Genomic DNA, 19,804 nt, shown 5'->3' on the forward strand with positions numbered 1-19,804 from the left:
TCAATGATTTTCTGCACCTATTGAAATGATCACATGGTTTTTGATATGTTAATATGGTGAACTGCCTTGATTAATTTTCAAATGTGAAACCTACCTTGCATTCTGGAGATAAGCCCTTTTTATATGTTTTTGTATTATTCTTTTTATATGTTGTTGGATTCAATTTGCTAAAATTTTTAGAATTTTTACACGTATATTCATGAGAAATATTCGCCTTTTTTCTGTTTTAGTATCATGGTAATGCTGATTTCCTAAAATAACTTGGGAAGTAGTCTTTCCTCTTCAACTTTCTGGGAGAATTTGTGTAGAATTTTTATTATTTCTTCCTCAAATATTTGGTAGAATAAAGAGTGTATTCATTTGAGCCTGGAATTTCATTGTAGGAAATTTTTCTATTACAAATTCAAATTCTTTAATAGATATGGAGCTATTCAGCTATTTCTTCTTGAATGAGTTTTGGCATTTTATTTCTTTCAAAGACTTTCTCATTTTATCTAAGTTATTTGATTTATTGACATCCCCATGTTCTTAATATTCTATTATAATTTAAATATCTGTATAATTTTGACTACTATAGAATATTGATGATTATACATATATATTGATTATATCTGTAGAATAGTAATGTAACCTCTCTCATTCTTGACATTGATAATCTGTCTTCTCTCTTATTTTACTCTTCAGTCTGGCCAGCTTACCAATTTTATTGATGTTTTTCAAAGAAACAGCTTTTGGCTTCATAGATTTCCACTCTAATCTTTATTATTTCCTTTTTGCTTATATTGGTTTTAATTTGCTCTTTTTTCTGGAGTTAAGACCACTTGAGATCTCTATTTGAGACCATTTTTCATTCCCAATGTAAGTTTTTAGAACTATAAATTTCTCCCCCTAAGCATTGCTTTAGTGGCATTCCCAAAATTATTAGATGTTGTACTTTCATTTTTATTCAGCTCAAAATACTTTCTCATTTACCTTCTGTTTTTTCTTTGACACAGATTATTTAGAAGTGTGTTATTTGGTATCCAAATATTTGGGGATTTCCCAGAGATCTCATTGTTAGTGATTCTAATTTAATTCTATTGTAGTCAAAGAACATACTTTATATGACTTATTTTTTTTAAATTCGTCCGACACTTGTTTCATTCATAATATGATTTATTTTAGTAAATATCTGTGTTTTCTTGAAGAGAATATGTATTATGCTATCACTAGATGGAATGTTCTGTATTTGACTGTCAATTGGGTCAAGTTGATTAACAATGCCATTCAAGTATTCTTTATTCTTGCTCATTTTCTGTCTATTTCTGGCAGTTATTAAGAGAGGGGTATTGAAATCTCTAACTATACATTTTGATTTGTCTGTTTCTTCTTGCAGTTCTATCAGCTTTTACTTCATGTATTTTAAAGTTCTCTTACAGGTGCATAAAATTTATAATAGTCATACCCTCTTAATTAATTGAACTTTTTTTACATAATGACCTTCTTTAGCCCTTGTAATATTCTTTGCTCTGAAATATACTTTGTTTAATATTGACATAGTTACTCCAGCTTTCTTCTGATATTTTCTTTTAATTAGACTGATTAGATTGATGATTTGATTTTTGTCTGCGTGCTGTTGTTGTTTCAGATAAAAGGGTAAATTTTGTCTCTGCTACTCGATCTTAGCCATAAGCAGAAGCCCCAGTCAAATGTTATTAAGCACAGTTCACTAAGGAGGAAACAATCACTAGAAATGTTTTGACTTGACCAAGGTCATATAGCTGATTACCGTTTGCTAAGTAGAAATACAGCATGGGCAGGGCAGTACTGCTTCAAGGGATCCGTGTGCATTTCACTCCTTAGAACAAAAAGGGCAAGAAAGTATTTTATGTGAAGGAGAACTAGGATTGCTGATTAAGGAGACATGATGGATGAACCTTCCCTGTTTTGTTGACAGTCAGACCTAAGTCAAAGTCACTGAAAACTGTGAAGAATAAGAATTCCCTGTACTTACAAAGGAGAGATGATGAAGCCATTTACCTAATGGATTATGCCAGGAAAATTCCAATGCCAATCTAGAGGCACACAGACATTTCAGATGACCCGATACACAGGAGGATACCCCTGGGTCAGGGCTCATTCTACTCAAACCTGCATCACAGCCATCACTGGGTAACATACACATCCCTCACCTGCCCTTCCGAACAGCCATCCAGTTTTGTACTAGCATCTACATAAAAATGATGAAACAAGATTTTCCAGCATCCAATAAATAATCTAAAAGACTACTACAACTATAATGTGTTCATATTAAGAAGTAAAATTAAATGAGAAAGGTAATTTCATTGGGGCAACATGACTATCCATCTTGTAAGTTCAAACTGACACAACACTCATGTGTACGATGGGCCTTAGATATCAAGAATACCAGCACAAGACAGAAATCACATAACTCGGTGGAAGGGGGGGGTAGCATAGATGCCAGACAAGGTGATGGAACTTCCATCCCTTTAAAACCTACGTGGTCATGCAAAGACAATCAATTCTATGACAAATTTAGAAAATAGCAGTTAAAACAGAAGTAAGCATTTAATTCTTTTATCTGACAGGAAACCCAAGACAGAAACAGCAGATTAATACAGACAAGTATAGCTGTTGGAAGTTCCAGGTTTTACTATAAGTGGTACTTTGTAGTTTATAAAGATGTTTTTATGACACACCATTAAACTTGTTAGCCTGCCAGGCAAAAGGCATTGGCGATGTCTCCCTGTTTGTCAGGTTTAGAAGTTCCTATACAAACTTCATTTGCTTCATTTTAACTATTCGGGGCATCAACTTTTCATATCTCTTGATTAAAGCCAACCTTTTTCTTCCTTTCTTAAATGCATTTTTGTGCATGTCTTGAAATTCATGAGCATGTCATGGAGATCAAAATATAGCTGGGAAATGACTAGCTAGCAGAATGCGTCACAGTCTAATGTTTGATTGCTTACATCAAAGAGATCACATGCAGGAATTCAGAAACATTTCATATTTTGCTCGTGTTGTGATGTCTTCAAACGGCACCTCCACACTTGCTGCAGAAATTACTACAAAGTTCCCCCAGCTACCTGGTGTATACGTCAATAATCAAAGTCACATTCACTTTTCCTAGTCACTCCATTATGTCAGTTTACCATAGGATTTGAAAGCCTAGGCTTAAAAAAATAATAAAAACACTGTTTTCTAACTGGTGTCTAACTGTGTGTATGTTTTTTGGGGCTTTATTACATCTACAGAATGACACAATATGTCCTGTATGTACAACTTTTGACGTCTGTGAACCTCAGGCTGTATTCCTGGTTTGGCTTGTAGCAATGGCAGTTAAAATACACTATGATGTTAAAAGGCACATAACCAATTCAGGGGTTATTTACTGACAACATTCCAGCAACATGTGACACAGTCAAAAATGTTAAAAGAGCCTTTTCTTTTTCACAAGGAATAGAAGAGTATTAGACTGATGCTATTTTACTGACGATAAACATTGATGCTATGGTTTATTCCAGTTAAATTCCTTGTCCTCTGTTCTCCCTTTGTCTTCCTCACTCCCCGCGCTGCCTGCCTCTGGGACAGAGTGGGGTGGGGAGGAGTGAGGAGGGAGACAGGAAACAAACACAATGAGGTGGAGACACTGAAAGTTTCAGTCACTGTATCAATTGGTCAAAAGACAGTAAGTCTGGGATATAGTTTATTAGACCTTACTAACTTGATCTCACTAATTTCAAGTTTTAGTTCCAGCAACGTAAGGCACTCCAAAATCCAGTCAAAAGATGCTCTGACATCTCAAAGCAGCCATCAGAATCACACTGAATGGATGATAGGGTTTTCATTGATTCTCAGCTGATGGTTGTTTCTCTCTCCCCAATTTTTTACAATATACTCAGCAAATGTCATAATGCCTGGGACAGAGGCCAACTTTCCATTATAAACTTTGACCCGACTTTATTTGTCCACTGCCTGACTCCCTCATAAGGACTATTTCCACGAGGCCATATACCAGGCCTTTCTACCCATCTACTCCCTGCACCCGGCACAGTGCCTGAATCAAAATAGGAGCTCGAGGAACAATTTGTTGAGTGACAACATTAAAACCGACCCAAGAATTGTATTGCAAACTTAATGTTAGTGCCACAGAAGGATTTTCCCCATATCCACAGTGTTCAGTGATTTACTGGATAGTGATTTACGGATACAGAGGGCAGACGATAAGTTATAGGCATCTGCACAATTTATATAATGTGATTTTCTAAACTAGTTCCCTGACCTGTTGTCCTACTACTTGTTTCTAGTTTAATTACCACAAATAAAGTGTCTGCAAACGCTGTCATGCATTTATTGACTGCTTACATTGCATTCATTTATAGTTGTACGGTGTCCTTTACATGGAGCAAAGAAACTCAGTTTCTGCAATCCAAACTGGAAATAGAGTTGCAAAGGTTTACAAATGCATTGAATGCTTTTTTGACATGTCTTGTTCAAATAGCAAAAATGCTGAATAAAAAGAGAAATCCCTCAGTCAGCAAAAAGCTAGAGGTGATATGTGCAGGCATCTGCATGTTTGTTTCCCAGAGGAAGAGAACCACTAATTTCGAGTTTTCGTTCCAAAAATGCAAGGCACTCTGACATCTCAAAGCAGCCATTAGAAGAGTGAACTAAGGACGGGATTTTCATTGGTTCTCAGCTGATGGCATTTTAACATTTGTCATGGCCCACCTGGACCCCCAGCAGGCGTAGCATGAATCAAGGTTGAGGAGCCGTACTCACCAGCCTTGATGTGGACATCCTGACTGCGAATTTTCCCTGAAGGATTTTCAGCTGTGCAATAGTAAGTATTATCATGGATTAAGGTACTAAAGCTTGAAGGAGGGAAGGGGAAAATTTGGAGAGTGCCGTTGGGGTGGACGTGGCGGATCCCGGGGACATCGTAGATCTCCTCGCCCGTTGCTAGGTACCATCTGAGAGACACAGGAGGGATGCCTGCAGCAGGGCAGGGCACCAGGGTCCCCGTGGTGCTCGCAAACACTACCTCTTGCAGAGATGCATTGACAAAGTAGAGGCTGGAGTGAAGGTCCTCACTGAAAACTACAAGAAGACAACACAAGAATATGTCAGTAAAGTGCACCTTCTGAACTTGTCCTTCGATCAACTGGCATCAAGAGGTTATTTTGAGAAACAGACACGAGGCTCAACTAAAACCAAATCACTCGAAATTGCTCAACCTACTGTGGACAGAGAGGCACCATCTTCATAGTTTGTACACGAGTTAAATTATCCTGGGTCTTAAACTTTAAATAGATTACTCTTCAGCTCTCTATGTCCCGTGCCCTGTTCTGTCTCCATGGTACTGACCGCTATTGGAATTTATATTGGGTTTTGTATTCATTTATTGTCTGTCTCCCCTTCTAGAATGTAAGGCCCATGAAAACAACGTTGTCATTTGCTCACACTATTACCTCGGGCACAGAGCAGAACATCCCGTGGCGGCTGAAGAAGAAGAAGCTACACGACTGAATAACTAGATCCGGTTGCTAGGATCAAATTGCTCTGGTTGAAAGGTACATTGAGAGCTAACTTTGAATGAAATTAGTCACAAATTTTAAAAATTAAAATTGAAGATCATAGGTAAAGCATTTTAAAAAGGACAGTTGGTTTTCTGAAAATCAAATCCAATCAACAATGCATTTTTTTATTGAAAATATGTTGCAATGATAAAGAGAACTTTAACAAAGTATCATTCAATTCCACCAGCCTATGGCAGATTCTGTTTCGATTTTTCTCTTCTGGCCCATCCGCCTACATGCCTATATAATTATACTATGTCATAATGTGCGCACATGAAACATGCAGTTTTTACAGACTCTGTTTCATACTCATAACATTGTTTCATACACATAATGCCATGTTTCACAGACTTCATAAGTACAGCTGACCTTGAACAACACTGGTTTGAACTGCGTGGGTCCACTTATACACAGATTGTTGTCAATAGGAAATAACTACTGTATTACAGCATCTGCAGTTGGTTGGATCTTCAGATGCAGAGGAACTACGGATACAGAGGGCAGACGATAAGTTACAGGCATCTGCACATTTTATATAATGTGATTTTCTAAACTAGTTCCCTGACCTGGGCTACTTGTTTCTAGTTTAATTACCACAAATAAAGTGTCTGCAAATGTTGTCATGCATTTATTGACTGCTTACATTGCATTCATTTACAGTTGTAGAGTGTCTTTTACATGAACCAAAGAAACTCTGTTTCTGGAATCCAAATATTAAACAAAAGATGTATAAACGCCGTGAAGACCTACCTCTTAGACACTGGTGTTTATATATGGCTTTCTAAGAACAAATGCATACCGGGTCACATAGTCACAAGAGAGTAAAGAAGCCCTAGACATTTGGAATTAATCTCACTGGGCAGAGATGAGAGTAACGATTACTGAGTGCCCAAGCCATGTCAGGCAATGTCATGAGACTCGAAGTGTTATTTCATTTACTCCCATGCACAGCAGTCCTGCCAGGTGAGCCCAGGCTCTGCTCCACAGAGGATGAGGTGGAGACTCAGAGGGGCTGTCACCGGAGCAAGGATTCAGGGTACGAGGTTGCAGAGCCAGGATTCAGTCTCCCTGACGAAGATTTTATTTCATTGCATGGCTGCCTTTATTGTACGAAGCCAAATCGTGGGGAAGCTGTCTTCATGAGATTTGCCCTACTCCAGATAGCTTACTTGGAGATCCACCTGCTTTCTCTTGGTCTCTGTCACTAGCGGTGACCACGAGTTTGCCCACATTCCACGCTGCCTATCTCTGAGCTGGCAGCAGAGTGAACTCCATTAGTCAAAAAATGGCAGAGAAAAATATACTTTGTAAAAGTGACAGATTTACTCAAAGAGAAGACAGGCAGGGGTATTCATCAAGTAGTAACTGCTTGATGGTTTTCTTCCCCAACCATAACTAAAGTGTTTAGCAATGCTCCGTAAATCAGAATATGGAAAGTATTGCTAACTGAGAAATTGGTTCAGACCAGAAGCATAGTTAATAGTTAAACATTGTAGCTTTCAGCTCAAATAAAAATGCTGATAGTAGCACTGTGGTTTTGAGCTTTTTAGGAAACTGACATCACCCCAAACATATTGCTAGGAACGAGGTAACTGTCACTCTTGAGGCTAATTAATTCCACCTCAATTCTTTTTTTCCCTCCCCACGTTACTCTTCTGTCAACTGAACTGTAGGCCATTCAAACTAAGTAAAATTTAGTCGTATTTGAATTTATTCTCTTGTGTCCTAAAAGTGGCCTTGTTAAGAACAGCAGTCTTTGAAAATGTGAATGTATGTAAGAAATATTTCTTAATTAAATATATAGTTTTCTATTGTCAACCACATTCTAAGAGCCAGCCTATGAAATTATTTAAATGGCTGCGAGAAAAATGCAAAGCAAATGTTTAATCCTAGTAGTTAAAGAGATAAGTGACCTATGGGGGATTACTGTCATTTCTCCTTACATTTTTTTAGATATTTCACATTAGTCTTTCTATTTCACACCACTGGGTTTAATAACACAACATAAACTCACTTTCTAAGATACACATCATATGGTCACAGGCAAAAGAAAACCCAAACTATATTCCAACAGCTTTTATTTCTTCCATCTAAGGGACCATCCATCTGCTTAAATAATAGTACTTCTTTTTATGGAGTGCTGAATGCACTTTAAATACAGTAACATTTGCTCCCTCCAGTAAGGGCATGGGCAATCTTAATGTGAATTGTGAGTATGTGTGTGTGTGTGTGTGTGAAAGTGCCCTGAAAATAACTGCAGGTTATTAACTGAAAGCTAAACAAAATGCTTGGCAGAATCTTGTTGTGGGATTCAAAGTATAAAATCCTGGCGTACGAATGCTAAGGGCACAAAAGGAAGGGGCTTTGGAGAATTGTTTCTTCGTTTGCAGATTTCTCCATATTTTTTTATCGTTATAACAGATGGTATAACCAAGACTCCCGTGATAAACATAAAGGAGAATGTTACACTAAAAAGAAAAATAAGTCAATATTGCTTTCTTTAAAATCCACATACGGCAAAGTGAAAAGAAGAAACGTGGGAGAAACTTTGCAGGAAGCAATGATACAATCAGTTATTCATGTGGCAGTATTTACTGAGCACCTGTTATGTACCAGGCCTTGTGCAAGGTCACAGTTACACACATTTGCAGGAGTCATGCTACTGCTTTTAAGGAATTTTTGGTCTAGAGGGTACCATGGTCATGTAACGAGATCAGCGATAATTATGTATTTTGCTGAGTGCTGTGACAGAGTTATCAACAAAGTGCTACAGACGCATAAATGATAGAGAAACTAACCCAACCTGGGGAAGATAAGGGTAGATTCCCAAAGGAGAGGGAAAAGCAGATTCTAGGCAGAGGCATTAACATAGTAGGACACTGAGTTGTCATAGGCAGGAGAGAAGTGAGAGGACACTGGATACCAGGAACTTGAGGGCAGAACCAACAGTGACACAGATTTGGGAGAGGAAGCTTGAGGTTCTTTATATTCATTTATTCTGTACAAACATATTCAGCACCTAGTAAGTATCTGGCGCTTGCTAAGGCCTTGGGACACGCTAAGGACCAAGGCTTGGAGGGTGGTCCTGGGAGTTTCTATTTCAGAAGCTTATTATAAAGTCTAGATCATAAGGGGTGTCAGATCTCAAGCTAAGAAGCATGTGCTTAATTCTGAAGACGGTAGGACAACAGGGAGCCCCATTCCTAGGCACACACACAAGCGAAGTGAATGCATATGTCCATGCAAAAACTTATACACAAATGTTCAAAGCAGTGTTATTTACACTAGACAAATGTGGAAACAACTCAAGTGCCCATCAACTGAAGAATGGATAAACAAAAGCTGGTATATCCATGAATGGAATTTTACTCAGCAATATAGAGATAAATGAAATACTAATATGTGTTACAGACATGGACAACTCTTGATAACATTATGCTCAGTGAAAAGAGTGAGTCACAAAAGAGCACGTACTGTGTGATTACATGCACATGAAGTGTCCAGAACAGGGAACTCTATAGAGACAGAAAGTAGATGAGTGGTTTACTTAGGGGTGGAGGTGAGGGGCTGGGGAGAAGGGTGACAGCTAAAGGATGCAGCATGTCTTTTTGAGGTTATTACAGCGGTCTAAAATTAGCTGTGATGAAGGTTGTGTATATCTTTGAATTTACCACAAAAAAAAACCCACTGAACTGTACAAACAGATGAATGTTATTGTATGTACATTATATCTCAATAAAACTGCTTAAAAAGTCGGGAGCCAATGAAAGTTTTGACACAGAACAGGCAATTTTCCAGATTGTCGTTTTGGAAAGTGAACGCTGGGTGGGGTTGGGATGAACACTGGAGGCAGGAAGTCTGGCCGGGCTGCTGTGGGTGGCCCAGGCCCTCCGGGGCTTTGGTGCCGTGAAGGGAGGAGAGAGCCTAACTCTGCAGGTGTGTCTGATATGGTCCCGCCAGAAAGTGTGGGCAGGGCATGGAAGTAACGAGAGTGAGGGAGGATAAGGAACAAGTCAATATGATCCAAATTTAATAGCTTGCATGCCTGGTTGCATAGTTACACTACGAACGCAGACAGAGAACATACAAGGCAGAGCCAGCTGGGTGAAGGAAATGACAGTGCCAGTTTTACTGAAGTTAAGGGGGCACTGCCTTGGGGCCACGCACTAGCCAGCTGGGAATTGGAGTGCAAGATATCAGACAGAGATTCCACAGTCAGGGAAGCTGAAGCCCATCATTGGGTGAGATACATCAAGGAGACTGTGAAGAACAAGAAGAGACCAAAGAAATGGAGATGGATCCTCAGGGATAGTTAATACATAAAAGGTGAGCAAAGGATATTTGACCATGGACTTGCACCCAAAATACATAATGAACTCCTACAGGTCAATAAGAGAAACATAATCTAATTAAAAATGGGCAAATGGCTTAGATGGTCACTTCACAACGGCCAATATATAAATGGCCAACAAGCACATGAAAAAACAAAAAACCTCAACGTCACTAGTCACCAGGGAAATGCAAATTAAAAGCACAAGGAGTTACCACTACACAACAATGACTAAAATGGAAAAGACAGACTATATTGAGTGTCCCAAGGATGTGAAGCAACATGAAACACATACACTGCAAGCGGGAATGTAAATTGATAAGGTCACTATGGAAAACTGTTCTTCAGTAACTACTACAGCTAAACCTATGCCTACCCTATGACTCAACAATTCGATTCATAGGTATTTATCCAACAGAAATGCATGCGTATGCTCATAAATATTACACACTGGAATATTCACAGCATTACTATTTGTGAGTCCCAAACTGGAAACCACTCACAATATCCATCAGTAGTAAAAAATGGATAAATATATTGTTATATATTTGCACATCAAATCATTATATAAAAATAATAATGAACAATCTACAATTACAAACAAAAATATTATGACACCACAACCATAAAGTTGAAGGAAAGTAAACAGACACAACAAGAGTGCATACATTATTATTCCATTTATATCAAGCATAAAATAGGAAAAACCGATCTATGATGTTAAGAGTCAGGATACTAGTTATTCACGGGGTGGACACAGAGAACAGAAATGGCATGAGGGGGCATGCAGGCTGCGGTCTGTGTTCATTTTCTTGACCTGGGTGCTGGGTACACTGATGTGTTCAGCTGATGGAAATTTCATTTAGCTGTACTCTGTGAAATGCACACTTCTCTGTATGTAGTCTATACTTGACTTAAAACATTAAATATTTTAAAGAAATGGGAAAAGAGAGAAATATCATGAAGATAAAGAAGACGTTATGAGACAAGTAGCCAAAATCTTAGAGAAAATGATGCCTTAGAAACAAAAGGACAGCATTTTGAAATGTCAACCAGCAGTTTTCAACTGTGTCAATTGCTTCACAGAGATCAGAAAACATGAAAACTAAAACAGACCATTAGGTTTGCAAATTGAGTATATCTATTTTGAATGAAAATACCATTTAGGATCAAAATAATTTTACTGATTTCATAAGAATCTGTGAGTGTATATGCTTAGTAAAATGAAATGCTTCCATAAAGCTCTTCCCAAATGAAAAGGAATATACCTAAGCCTCAGGTAAATATTATCTAGAAAGTATAACACTTAGCTGATTCTGAGACTCCAAAATGTTTTCACATTTGAATAAATGCTTTGAAATTTAGTGTCATCTTGATCAGACAATCTGAAAGCAGATAAACGGATGGTCTCATAATGACTTGGAAAGCATTCCAAACGTCTATGAAATAATTCCAAGTTAGGTTAAAAAAATATGCTCATATGTTACAGCAATTGTGCATTTAACTCTAATATATTTCAGTCATTCTGTCTATTCCCCAGCACTAAAGCAACAACGCAACTGTCCAAATAAGAACTGGATAAAACTTCATGACATAGAACTTAAAAACTATGAAATTCTGTCTTTGTCCATGATAAAACAAAATGAAACAAAACAGGAAGTGGATTTACCCTCTTCTATGTAAACATTCAGGCAATACAAAACAGTAAGCTGTAAAAGAAGGAAACAAATGAGATGGGGCCCATTAGCATCCAGCTTAATGCCTGGAGAAAATTCACAAATCATCCCAAAAGGAGAAATCTAAATAGAACTTGGTGGAATTTCTGAGCTGAAGCTTGGGGAGGCCAAACACACTGGATTTACAAAGCAAAGAGACGGCAGTTGCGTGGAGAGGGAACTCCAATAATCTGAAGAAGTTTCCCTTTGGTGAGTCTTTAACTGTGGACAGATATTTACAGGTGTGTGAGGAAACTACTGCTGCTGCAAAGAAACACCAGAAAGGAGCAGCGGGAAAATCCCCGAAGCTCACATAGGGGAGGGACTAGTTCATGTTCCATCCAGAGAGGAAAGAACTAATATATGGGGTACCAGATAGAGTACTCAGAAGTGTATGACCACTACCGTGGGGGCCAAATTAAACATAACAAAGTTTAAAAGGGATCCCAGTATGGATTCCAGAAGGGATTAAATTGATTTCAAGTAACTTAACTGCACAACCAACAAATTTCAATGCTGGTTAATGAAAAGAAACAAAATCCAATAATCAATAATGTAAAGTTTACAATATCTGACATCCAATAAAAAAACTGGAGACAAGGAGGAAAATATGACCTATTATCAGAAGTAAATGTATTCAATAGAAGCAGACACAGAAATGACAGATGACAGAATTAGCAGGCACGGACATTAAAATAGCTATTATAAATATTCTCCCAATATCATCAAGATGGTAAGGGAAAGCAAGGGAATATTGATGAGAGAAATGGAGACTATAAAAATAGCCAAAAATGAAACTTCTTGAGATGAAAAATACACTATATGAAATGAAACACAGGCAAATGGAATTAACAGCAGATTATACCTTGCAGAAGAAAATATCAATAAACCAGAAGGCAGAGCAATAGAAACTACACAAATTGAAAGACAAAGAAAAAAGGCTTAAAGACAGTAAACATAAAATCAGTGAGATGTGAGACAATATCCTGTGGCCTAATATATGTATAATTGGACTTCCACAAGGGAGGAGGTCAGACAGAAATTTTTTAAAAGAATTAATATCTAACATTTTCAAAATTTAAGGAATTCCAGAACCCCAAATACCCCATAAATTCAATGAACACCAAACAGAAGAAACACAAAGAAAATCACACCATGACACATCATAATTCAATTGCTGAAAGCTAGTAAAAAAGAGAAAAATATTAAATGCAGCCATTTTAAAAAAATACACATAGCATGTGGAGAAACAAAGGTAAGAATGATGCCAGACTTATCAGAAACAATGCAAGCCAAAAGACAGTGAACAGAAAGGAAATTTATAGTATTATTTAAAAAGAAAAAAAACTTCCAATCTAAAATTCTATGCCCAGCCAAAAAAAAAAAATTATAAATGAAGGCAAAATAAAAATGACTTTTCAGACATCCAAATGCTAAGAGAATTCATTGACAATGGATCAGCAATACAAGGAATGTTAATGGAAGTCCTTCAGGCAAAAGGAAAATGTTACCAGACAGACATTTTTGACTTCTCAAAAATAATGAAGACTGACAAAAATGGTAAATTTATGGGTAAATATACAAAACACATTTCTTCATTTTAAAAAAATAATCAAAAGACAATTTACTGTTTAAAGCAAAATTGATAATAATGTATTTTGGAGTATAACATATATAGAGAGATAAAATGAATGACAATATTAGCATGAAGGCAGGTAGGAGGAGGAGAACGACAATCTACTGTCTTAAGTTTCTTCTACTATACATCGTGTTGTAATATTATTTGAAAGTAGGCCATGTTAGTTTAAAGATTTAAATTGTAAACTCTAAAGCAAACACTTAAAAAAGACAGCAAAACTTAGATATTAAACCATTCATGTAGATAAAATTGATCATTAAACAAATCCCATTAATACAAAAGGAGATGAAAAAAAAAAGAGTAGATGAAATAAATAGGAAGCAATTATCAAGATGGTAGATTTAAATCTAACCAAATTGGTGTTCACATTAAATATAAATGGCCTAAACACTCCAATTGCAAGGCAGAAAATGTCAGATTGATGAAAAATCAAGATTTAATAATATGTAATCCAGGAGAAACCCATTTTAAATACAAAAAAACCAAGTAGATTAAAACTAAAGGGATAGAAAAATATACCATGCTAACACTACTCAAAAGAAAGCTGAAGTGGCTACACTAATATCAAAGTAGATTTCAGGATAAGGAATGTTACTAAAAGGGTTATTTTCTAATGATAAAGTGATCAATTCAAGAATACATGACAATCCTAGATGTTTATGTATCTAATAAAAACTTCAAAGTACATAAAGCAACTCTGCTAGAATTGGAGGGAGGAATATCAAATCCAGAAGGAAAATTGAGAACTGGATTTCTTTCTTTTTTAGTGCTGACTGCCATTGGGTTGATATATCAATGTTCTTTGTTGAGATTTTATCTGCCTTCTTGTATATCTTGATGTTAAAAAATTGTGCATAGAAAAAATTCAATCTTACCTCATACTGATGGTTTGCTAGGGTCCAGCCAGGCCAGTCTCCTCAGTGCCTTGGGAAACCCACTCCCACCTCAGAGCCAGCACAGATACTGAATGCCTTGCTGGAATACTTCACCATCCTTCACCCAATTCATTAAGACTCATGCTTTGACCCTCAGCCTAAACACCGTTTCCTTAGGGATTTATCCCTGATCTTCTTCCTCTCAGACTGGACCCCATGCCCTACCTGTCAGCTTCTTGCTTCATTCATTCATAGTCTCAGCTTAGTTGTTTAGTGTGTGTCTCCAACACTGTTGAAATCTACAAGAGGGGCACTGAATATAGAGGATGCAACCTTATTCTTTTGTATTTAGTGAACAGACTAGTACACAATAGAAGCCTTCAAATTTTTATTGAATGAATAAATAAATCTTTAAAAAAATTATGGTTTTCATTCCACATATAGCTAAAAGATTCCTTTTAAGGAAAAACAATCTGTATTTCATATGCATCATCTATTTTAATTTAAATTCCATTATAAAGATGTTAAGGGACAACAAGAATTAGTGGCTGAAAAGAGAATTTCTCGGACATTATAAGAAGAACACATTTATGAGATTTTAGCTACTCTGTGTAAGAATGTTCTTTTTATCCAATATGTGTGCTGATTTTTCAACAAGGAAGAAAAAAAGCTCAATTTTGCTATGTGTTTTACAAATCTCTGGAGGAAAAAAAATAAGAAAAATGTTAATATTTTACCCATAAAATGTCTAAGTATTGTTTCCAATATCCTTCTAGAGAATTATTTCCATGTGTGTCTAGGGAATTCATTTTAGAGATGAAGTCTCGCTGTCCCTTTGGATGGATGAAAGTCACCCTCAGTAACATTGCTGGCGGTTACGTGTACAGTTTCAGAGAAGGATACAGCCTCTGTAATGAATAATATGTGTGTAGTTTGCTATGTTCCAGCATTTACATTTTAAGCTCAAAGATTTCAAAAGGCACGAAAGTGGCTAGTGATTTGAAAGAAGCAGAAGACTCTCTGGGATTTATGATCACAAGCAGCAAAGCACATGAATAAACCAAAATGATGTAAATAACTCCTTAGGATCGGGGAGCATAAAAATGCGGGAACAAAAATAGAACAAACTAATGAAGAATGAGGGATAAGTGCAGATTCACACAAGGAATTATAAATTAAGAAAATCATCAGAAAAAGAGAGTGGGAAATGGAGCTGACAGCATAATAATGTCAACAGAATTGCTTCCTGCAGATTAAAAGGCTTGGAGAGAGGGGAAAAATTACAAAAAGAGAATGTCCAAAAACACAGCAATATGAACTAGAAACACAATAACAAAGCAACAATAAAATCAGACTATTAATGGGAGGGAAAGATTGAAATTCACTGAAGCCTAATGAGTCACCTATCCTATGATTAAAGAACAAAATAAACTGGGAGTTTGGGATTGTCATATACACACTACTATATTTAAAAGAGATAACCAACAAGGACCTACTGTATAGCACAGGGAACTCTGATCAATATTCTGTGACAACCTAAATGGGAAAAGAATTTGAAAAAGAACAGCTACATGTATATGTGTAACTGAATCACTTTGCTCTACATCTGAAACTAACACAACACTGTTAACTAACTATACGCCAATATAAAATAAAAATTTAAAAAAGAACAAAGAAAGAATTTAAAAGAAAATTAAAAAGAAAAAAAATTTTAAAAAGAACAAAATGAATTAAAAGCAGAGACCACAATGGTACCTCAACAGAAAAATGTAAAGTCCAAGTCCTGCAAGAAATCTTAAGCTCTGGTGTTGAGTGAGAGCGCTGACGTGGAATGATAAAAAGACACGCATTCTTCTTAATCTCATTGACTATGGCAGCATTCAGCATCATTTTCTTTTGCTAGAACTTCACCATGCTCAGAGGCACTCAATTTTCCATTTTGCTCTGGTCTAAGGACTTACATTAAGTCTAATTTTTAAGGTAATTTTTTTTTTCAGGTAGTGCATGGGTTTTACTTTGTGTTTCAGTGCTAAAATGAATGGTTACTCTCATAATGGCAAATATACCCTGAGTCGTAAGTGGCAACAATCTTTTGAATTAGAAAGACGCTTAGAGGATTGACTCTAGCCTAGCCCCTCTGATTCACCAGCCTGAGTCAGAGACCTGGTCACTGTCTTCCTTCCCCTTGGGTGACTTCCTTGAGTTTTCTCCAGTGTGTTAAAACACTCATCTACCATCACTGGCATCTTATGACTGCCATTATTTTACCTCTCTTCCTCTTTATCCTTAGGATGTTTATATTCCTTTACTATCATTGTAATGGAGTTTCGGGGGCAAGGTGGGTGAACAGTGATGGAACATAGATGTTCATTTATTTTGTGTTACCAGCAATGCCTACTATCTCCAAAGCAGTGATGGGAATAAACCGTGTTTGGGTTTCAGGTATGATACAACCCTCTATCTTCCCACAGAACACTGGGGACACTGCACAGTACCCAGCTGACTTCACCGTCCTCTGCACTTTCACACCAGTTAATCCATTCTTGCATTTTCTGCCCTTGCTTCATCAAGATATTGCCTATCTATGTGACTTTGATCATTGCTAAAACACTAATACCTTGGATGAAGCAAAGGGGACGTTACCATCCCTGTACACCACCTGCTTACACAGCATCGACTACATAGATAATGCAGTGAACACTTAAATATAACCCAAGTCAGGTCTCCCCTGAGGTAGTAAGGGCACTCCTTTGGGACAAAAAAGTGCCATCCTCCTGGGGTTTCTCCACCGTTGGAAGCTGCTGTCAGGTTCTGATCTACGACAGTATGGAGGCCAAGGGCCAGCTCTTCCACCTCGGTGTGACCATTTATGGCAAAAGACGTCAGACTGACCTAGAATTCTACACCCAGAGTATTAAGCAAGTGAACAAAGACATTTTTAGACAATGCAAAGTCAAAAACTTTACCTCTCATGCACCCTATTCAAAAAGCTTCTGGAAGATGAATAAAAAGGCAGCAAACTAAGAAAGAGGAATGAATATATGATATACAGGAAACAGAGGCTCAAACACAGGTGATGAGAAACAAAAGGAATTTCCAGAGTGACTCTGAAAGATTCCAAGACAACAACTGTATAGTGGAAACTAGTCCAGATTGATGCAGAAAGAAGGCTCCCAGAGAGGTGTTTTGAAAAAATAAATAAATAAACATTCAAAGACCCTAATGTATCTGAATGTATTAAAAGGAGTACTTTGTCCTGTTGGAGAATTTGGGAAATGAATTACACATGCAGTGAAAACTAAGTAAACAAAAAAGTAAGTAATTATTAATCCTAGGGAACAAACAAAGCTATCATAGAAAGGAAAGTGTTTATAATATGCTATGTGGCTCAGCTATAGCTGAGTTACGTATAAATATTTACATAATTATAATAGTGCAAACCCCAAATACTGATTTAACCCCAAATGGTAATATAATTATATGGAAAAAATAGCAGAAGGTAAGGAGGGAGGGCATTCATAGCCCAATTTAACAATTAAGTTAAATAGATATCTAAGTCTGAAAAATTAAATATTTCAATGTAAACAGAGAATCTGAGAATGCAAATCTGAATACCAGAAGAAAGCTTAGAAAGGAAAAACATGCAGAAAGCAAAATCGGTAGGTGAATGTGTTTCTAGAGGCTGTGTTTCATTCCAATCACATGAAGACGCAGCCCTAACCAACCCTTAGGTTCAACAATGCCTTCCACACGTATGAATCAATGTGTCTGATTTCACCCTACATCAGCCAACACGGAGCGCAGTGACACCCGACAGCTCTCGTTGGTGGAATGTAGGATGTAGAAAGCCCACTTACAGAGCCTTAATTGCAAGTCTCAAACACTTAAGACTTTAGAAAAAAAAATCTGTTGATAGGGACCCTGGTAAATTGTTGCCCTAATCTCCTGGTCCACTCAGTTACACCCATATTCTGGGATCCAGCATTTTTTTTTTAATTTATTTTATTGAAATATGGTTGATTTACAATGTTGTGTTAATCTCTGTACAGCAAAGTGATTTAGTTATACACATATATATATTCTTTTTCATATTTTTTTCCATGATGGTTTATCACAGGATATTGAATATAGTTCCCTGTGCTCTACAGTAGGACCTTGTTGTTTATCCATTCTATATATAATAGTTTGCATCTGCTAATCCCAAACTCCACATTCTTAACATATCACATTCAAGAAGTTCGCTTACCTTCCTCCTCTTCCATGTGATTCTTTTTCACATTTGTTAAGAGTTCAGAAAGAGATAAATTAGACCCACACAAGGTACATACAAAAATATTCTATCCATAAAATATTAGTTTTTAAATAAAGGACCTAATGACCATCCACTCTTAGCTGCTCACAGCAAATGCGTACGGTCCTCCCCAATGCCCCTCTTTTTCTCATGTTTTGTATTCACTGCATCAGGAAGTCCATTAGCTGCACCCTCAAAATAGCCTCAGAGGCAGCTATTTGCCACCTCTTCTGCCACCTCTCTGGTCCCACCGCCACCGCTCTCTCCCCTGGATTGCCACGATGCTGCCCCATGGATCTCTCTGCCTCCACCACTGCCCCCTACCCTTACACTCTGTCCATCAGCCAGAGTGGTCCAGTTAAACATGTCAGGTCCTCTCTCTCCTTTGCTCAGAACCTTCCAGGGCCCCCGTTCTCTCACATGAAAGACAATCTTTCTCTGTGACCCAGGCTCACTGTTCCCCTCAGATGTGAGCCCCTGCTCCTCTCCCTTGCTCGTTCCACTCCAGCCACATGGCCTTCCCGTCGTCACGAGCATCCCCACAGGCTCTGATCTCTGCGTCTTTATACATTCCTCTCCCTCTGCCCGGGATGGCTCTTCCCACAAAAACCGCCTTGCTCATTCCCTTGCCTTTTCAAGGCTTTGCTGAGCCACTGCCCCCTCGATGAGACCCTAACTCAAGTTGTCTCCACCACAGTGAGCACTCCCAATTGCCCTCATCTGCGCCTTCTCTCCGCAGCATTTGTCACCTGCATCATTTACTTATTTATAATCCTTTTTTATTGTCTGTCTCTCCCTCCCTTTAAAACTTTAGTTCCTAAAGAGTAGACAGTGGATTGGTTTTACTCCCTGATATATCTCCAATTCCTCATACAGTTTCTAGCAAGTAGTAGAATCTCAGTAAACATTTCTTAAATACATGACTGTTCTATTAAACTCAATTAAATATAAGTAAATAGGGGATTCCCTGGTGGTACAGTGGTTAGGACTCACTACTTTCCCTGCCATGGCATGGGTTCAATCCCTGGTCGGGGAACTAAGATGCTGCAAGCCACGTGGTGTGGCATGTGTGTGTGTGTGTGTGTGTGTGTGTGTGTGTGTGTGTGTGTCTGTGTGTGTGTGTCTGTGTATGTAAATAAATCTCAGTGAAATATAACATCTTAAAATGAACGTTTGACTACAAATGATTCACGAGTCCACCTGTACATTTATGGAACACTTTATCCAAACTGCTTTTATTCCAAAGCATTTTCTCCCCCCACTGTCTCATTAAGTCACCAGAGTGTCTGTCGTTACACACCGTAGGAGGGGAAAAGACAGAGGCACAGGGAGTGGAAGGGGGTTAGTTATCCAGGATCTCAGGTTGTGTGTT

The 19,804-nt window shown here is 37.7% G+C and overlaps 1 protein-coding gene across 1 annotated transcript in view; it reads right to left on the reverse strand.

Moving 5' to 3' along the window:
• DSCAM (DS cell adhesion molecule) overlaps nucleotides 1-19,804 on the reverse strand; it is a 740,935-nt gene that overhangs the window by 611,725 nt on the left and 109,406 nt on the right. The window contains exon 3 of the mRNA XM_059920026.1: nucleotides 4,786-5,103. Within this exon, the coding sequence (XP_059776009.1) occupies nucleotides 4,786-5,103 (318 nt within the window). The remainder of the gene's footprint in view (nucleotides 1-4,785; nucleotides 5,104-19,804) is intronic.

This window comes from Balaenoptera ricei, chromosome 4 (assembly GCF_028023285.1).
Source record: "Balaenoptera ricei isolate mBalRic1 chromosome 4, mBalRic1.hap2, whole genome shotgun sequence".
NCBI classification, from domain to species: Eukaryota; Metazoa; Chordata; class Mammalia; order Artiodactyla; family Balaenopteridae; genus Balaenoptera; species Balaenoptera ricei.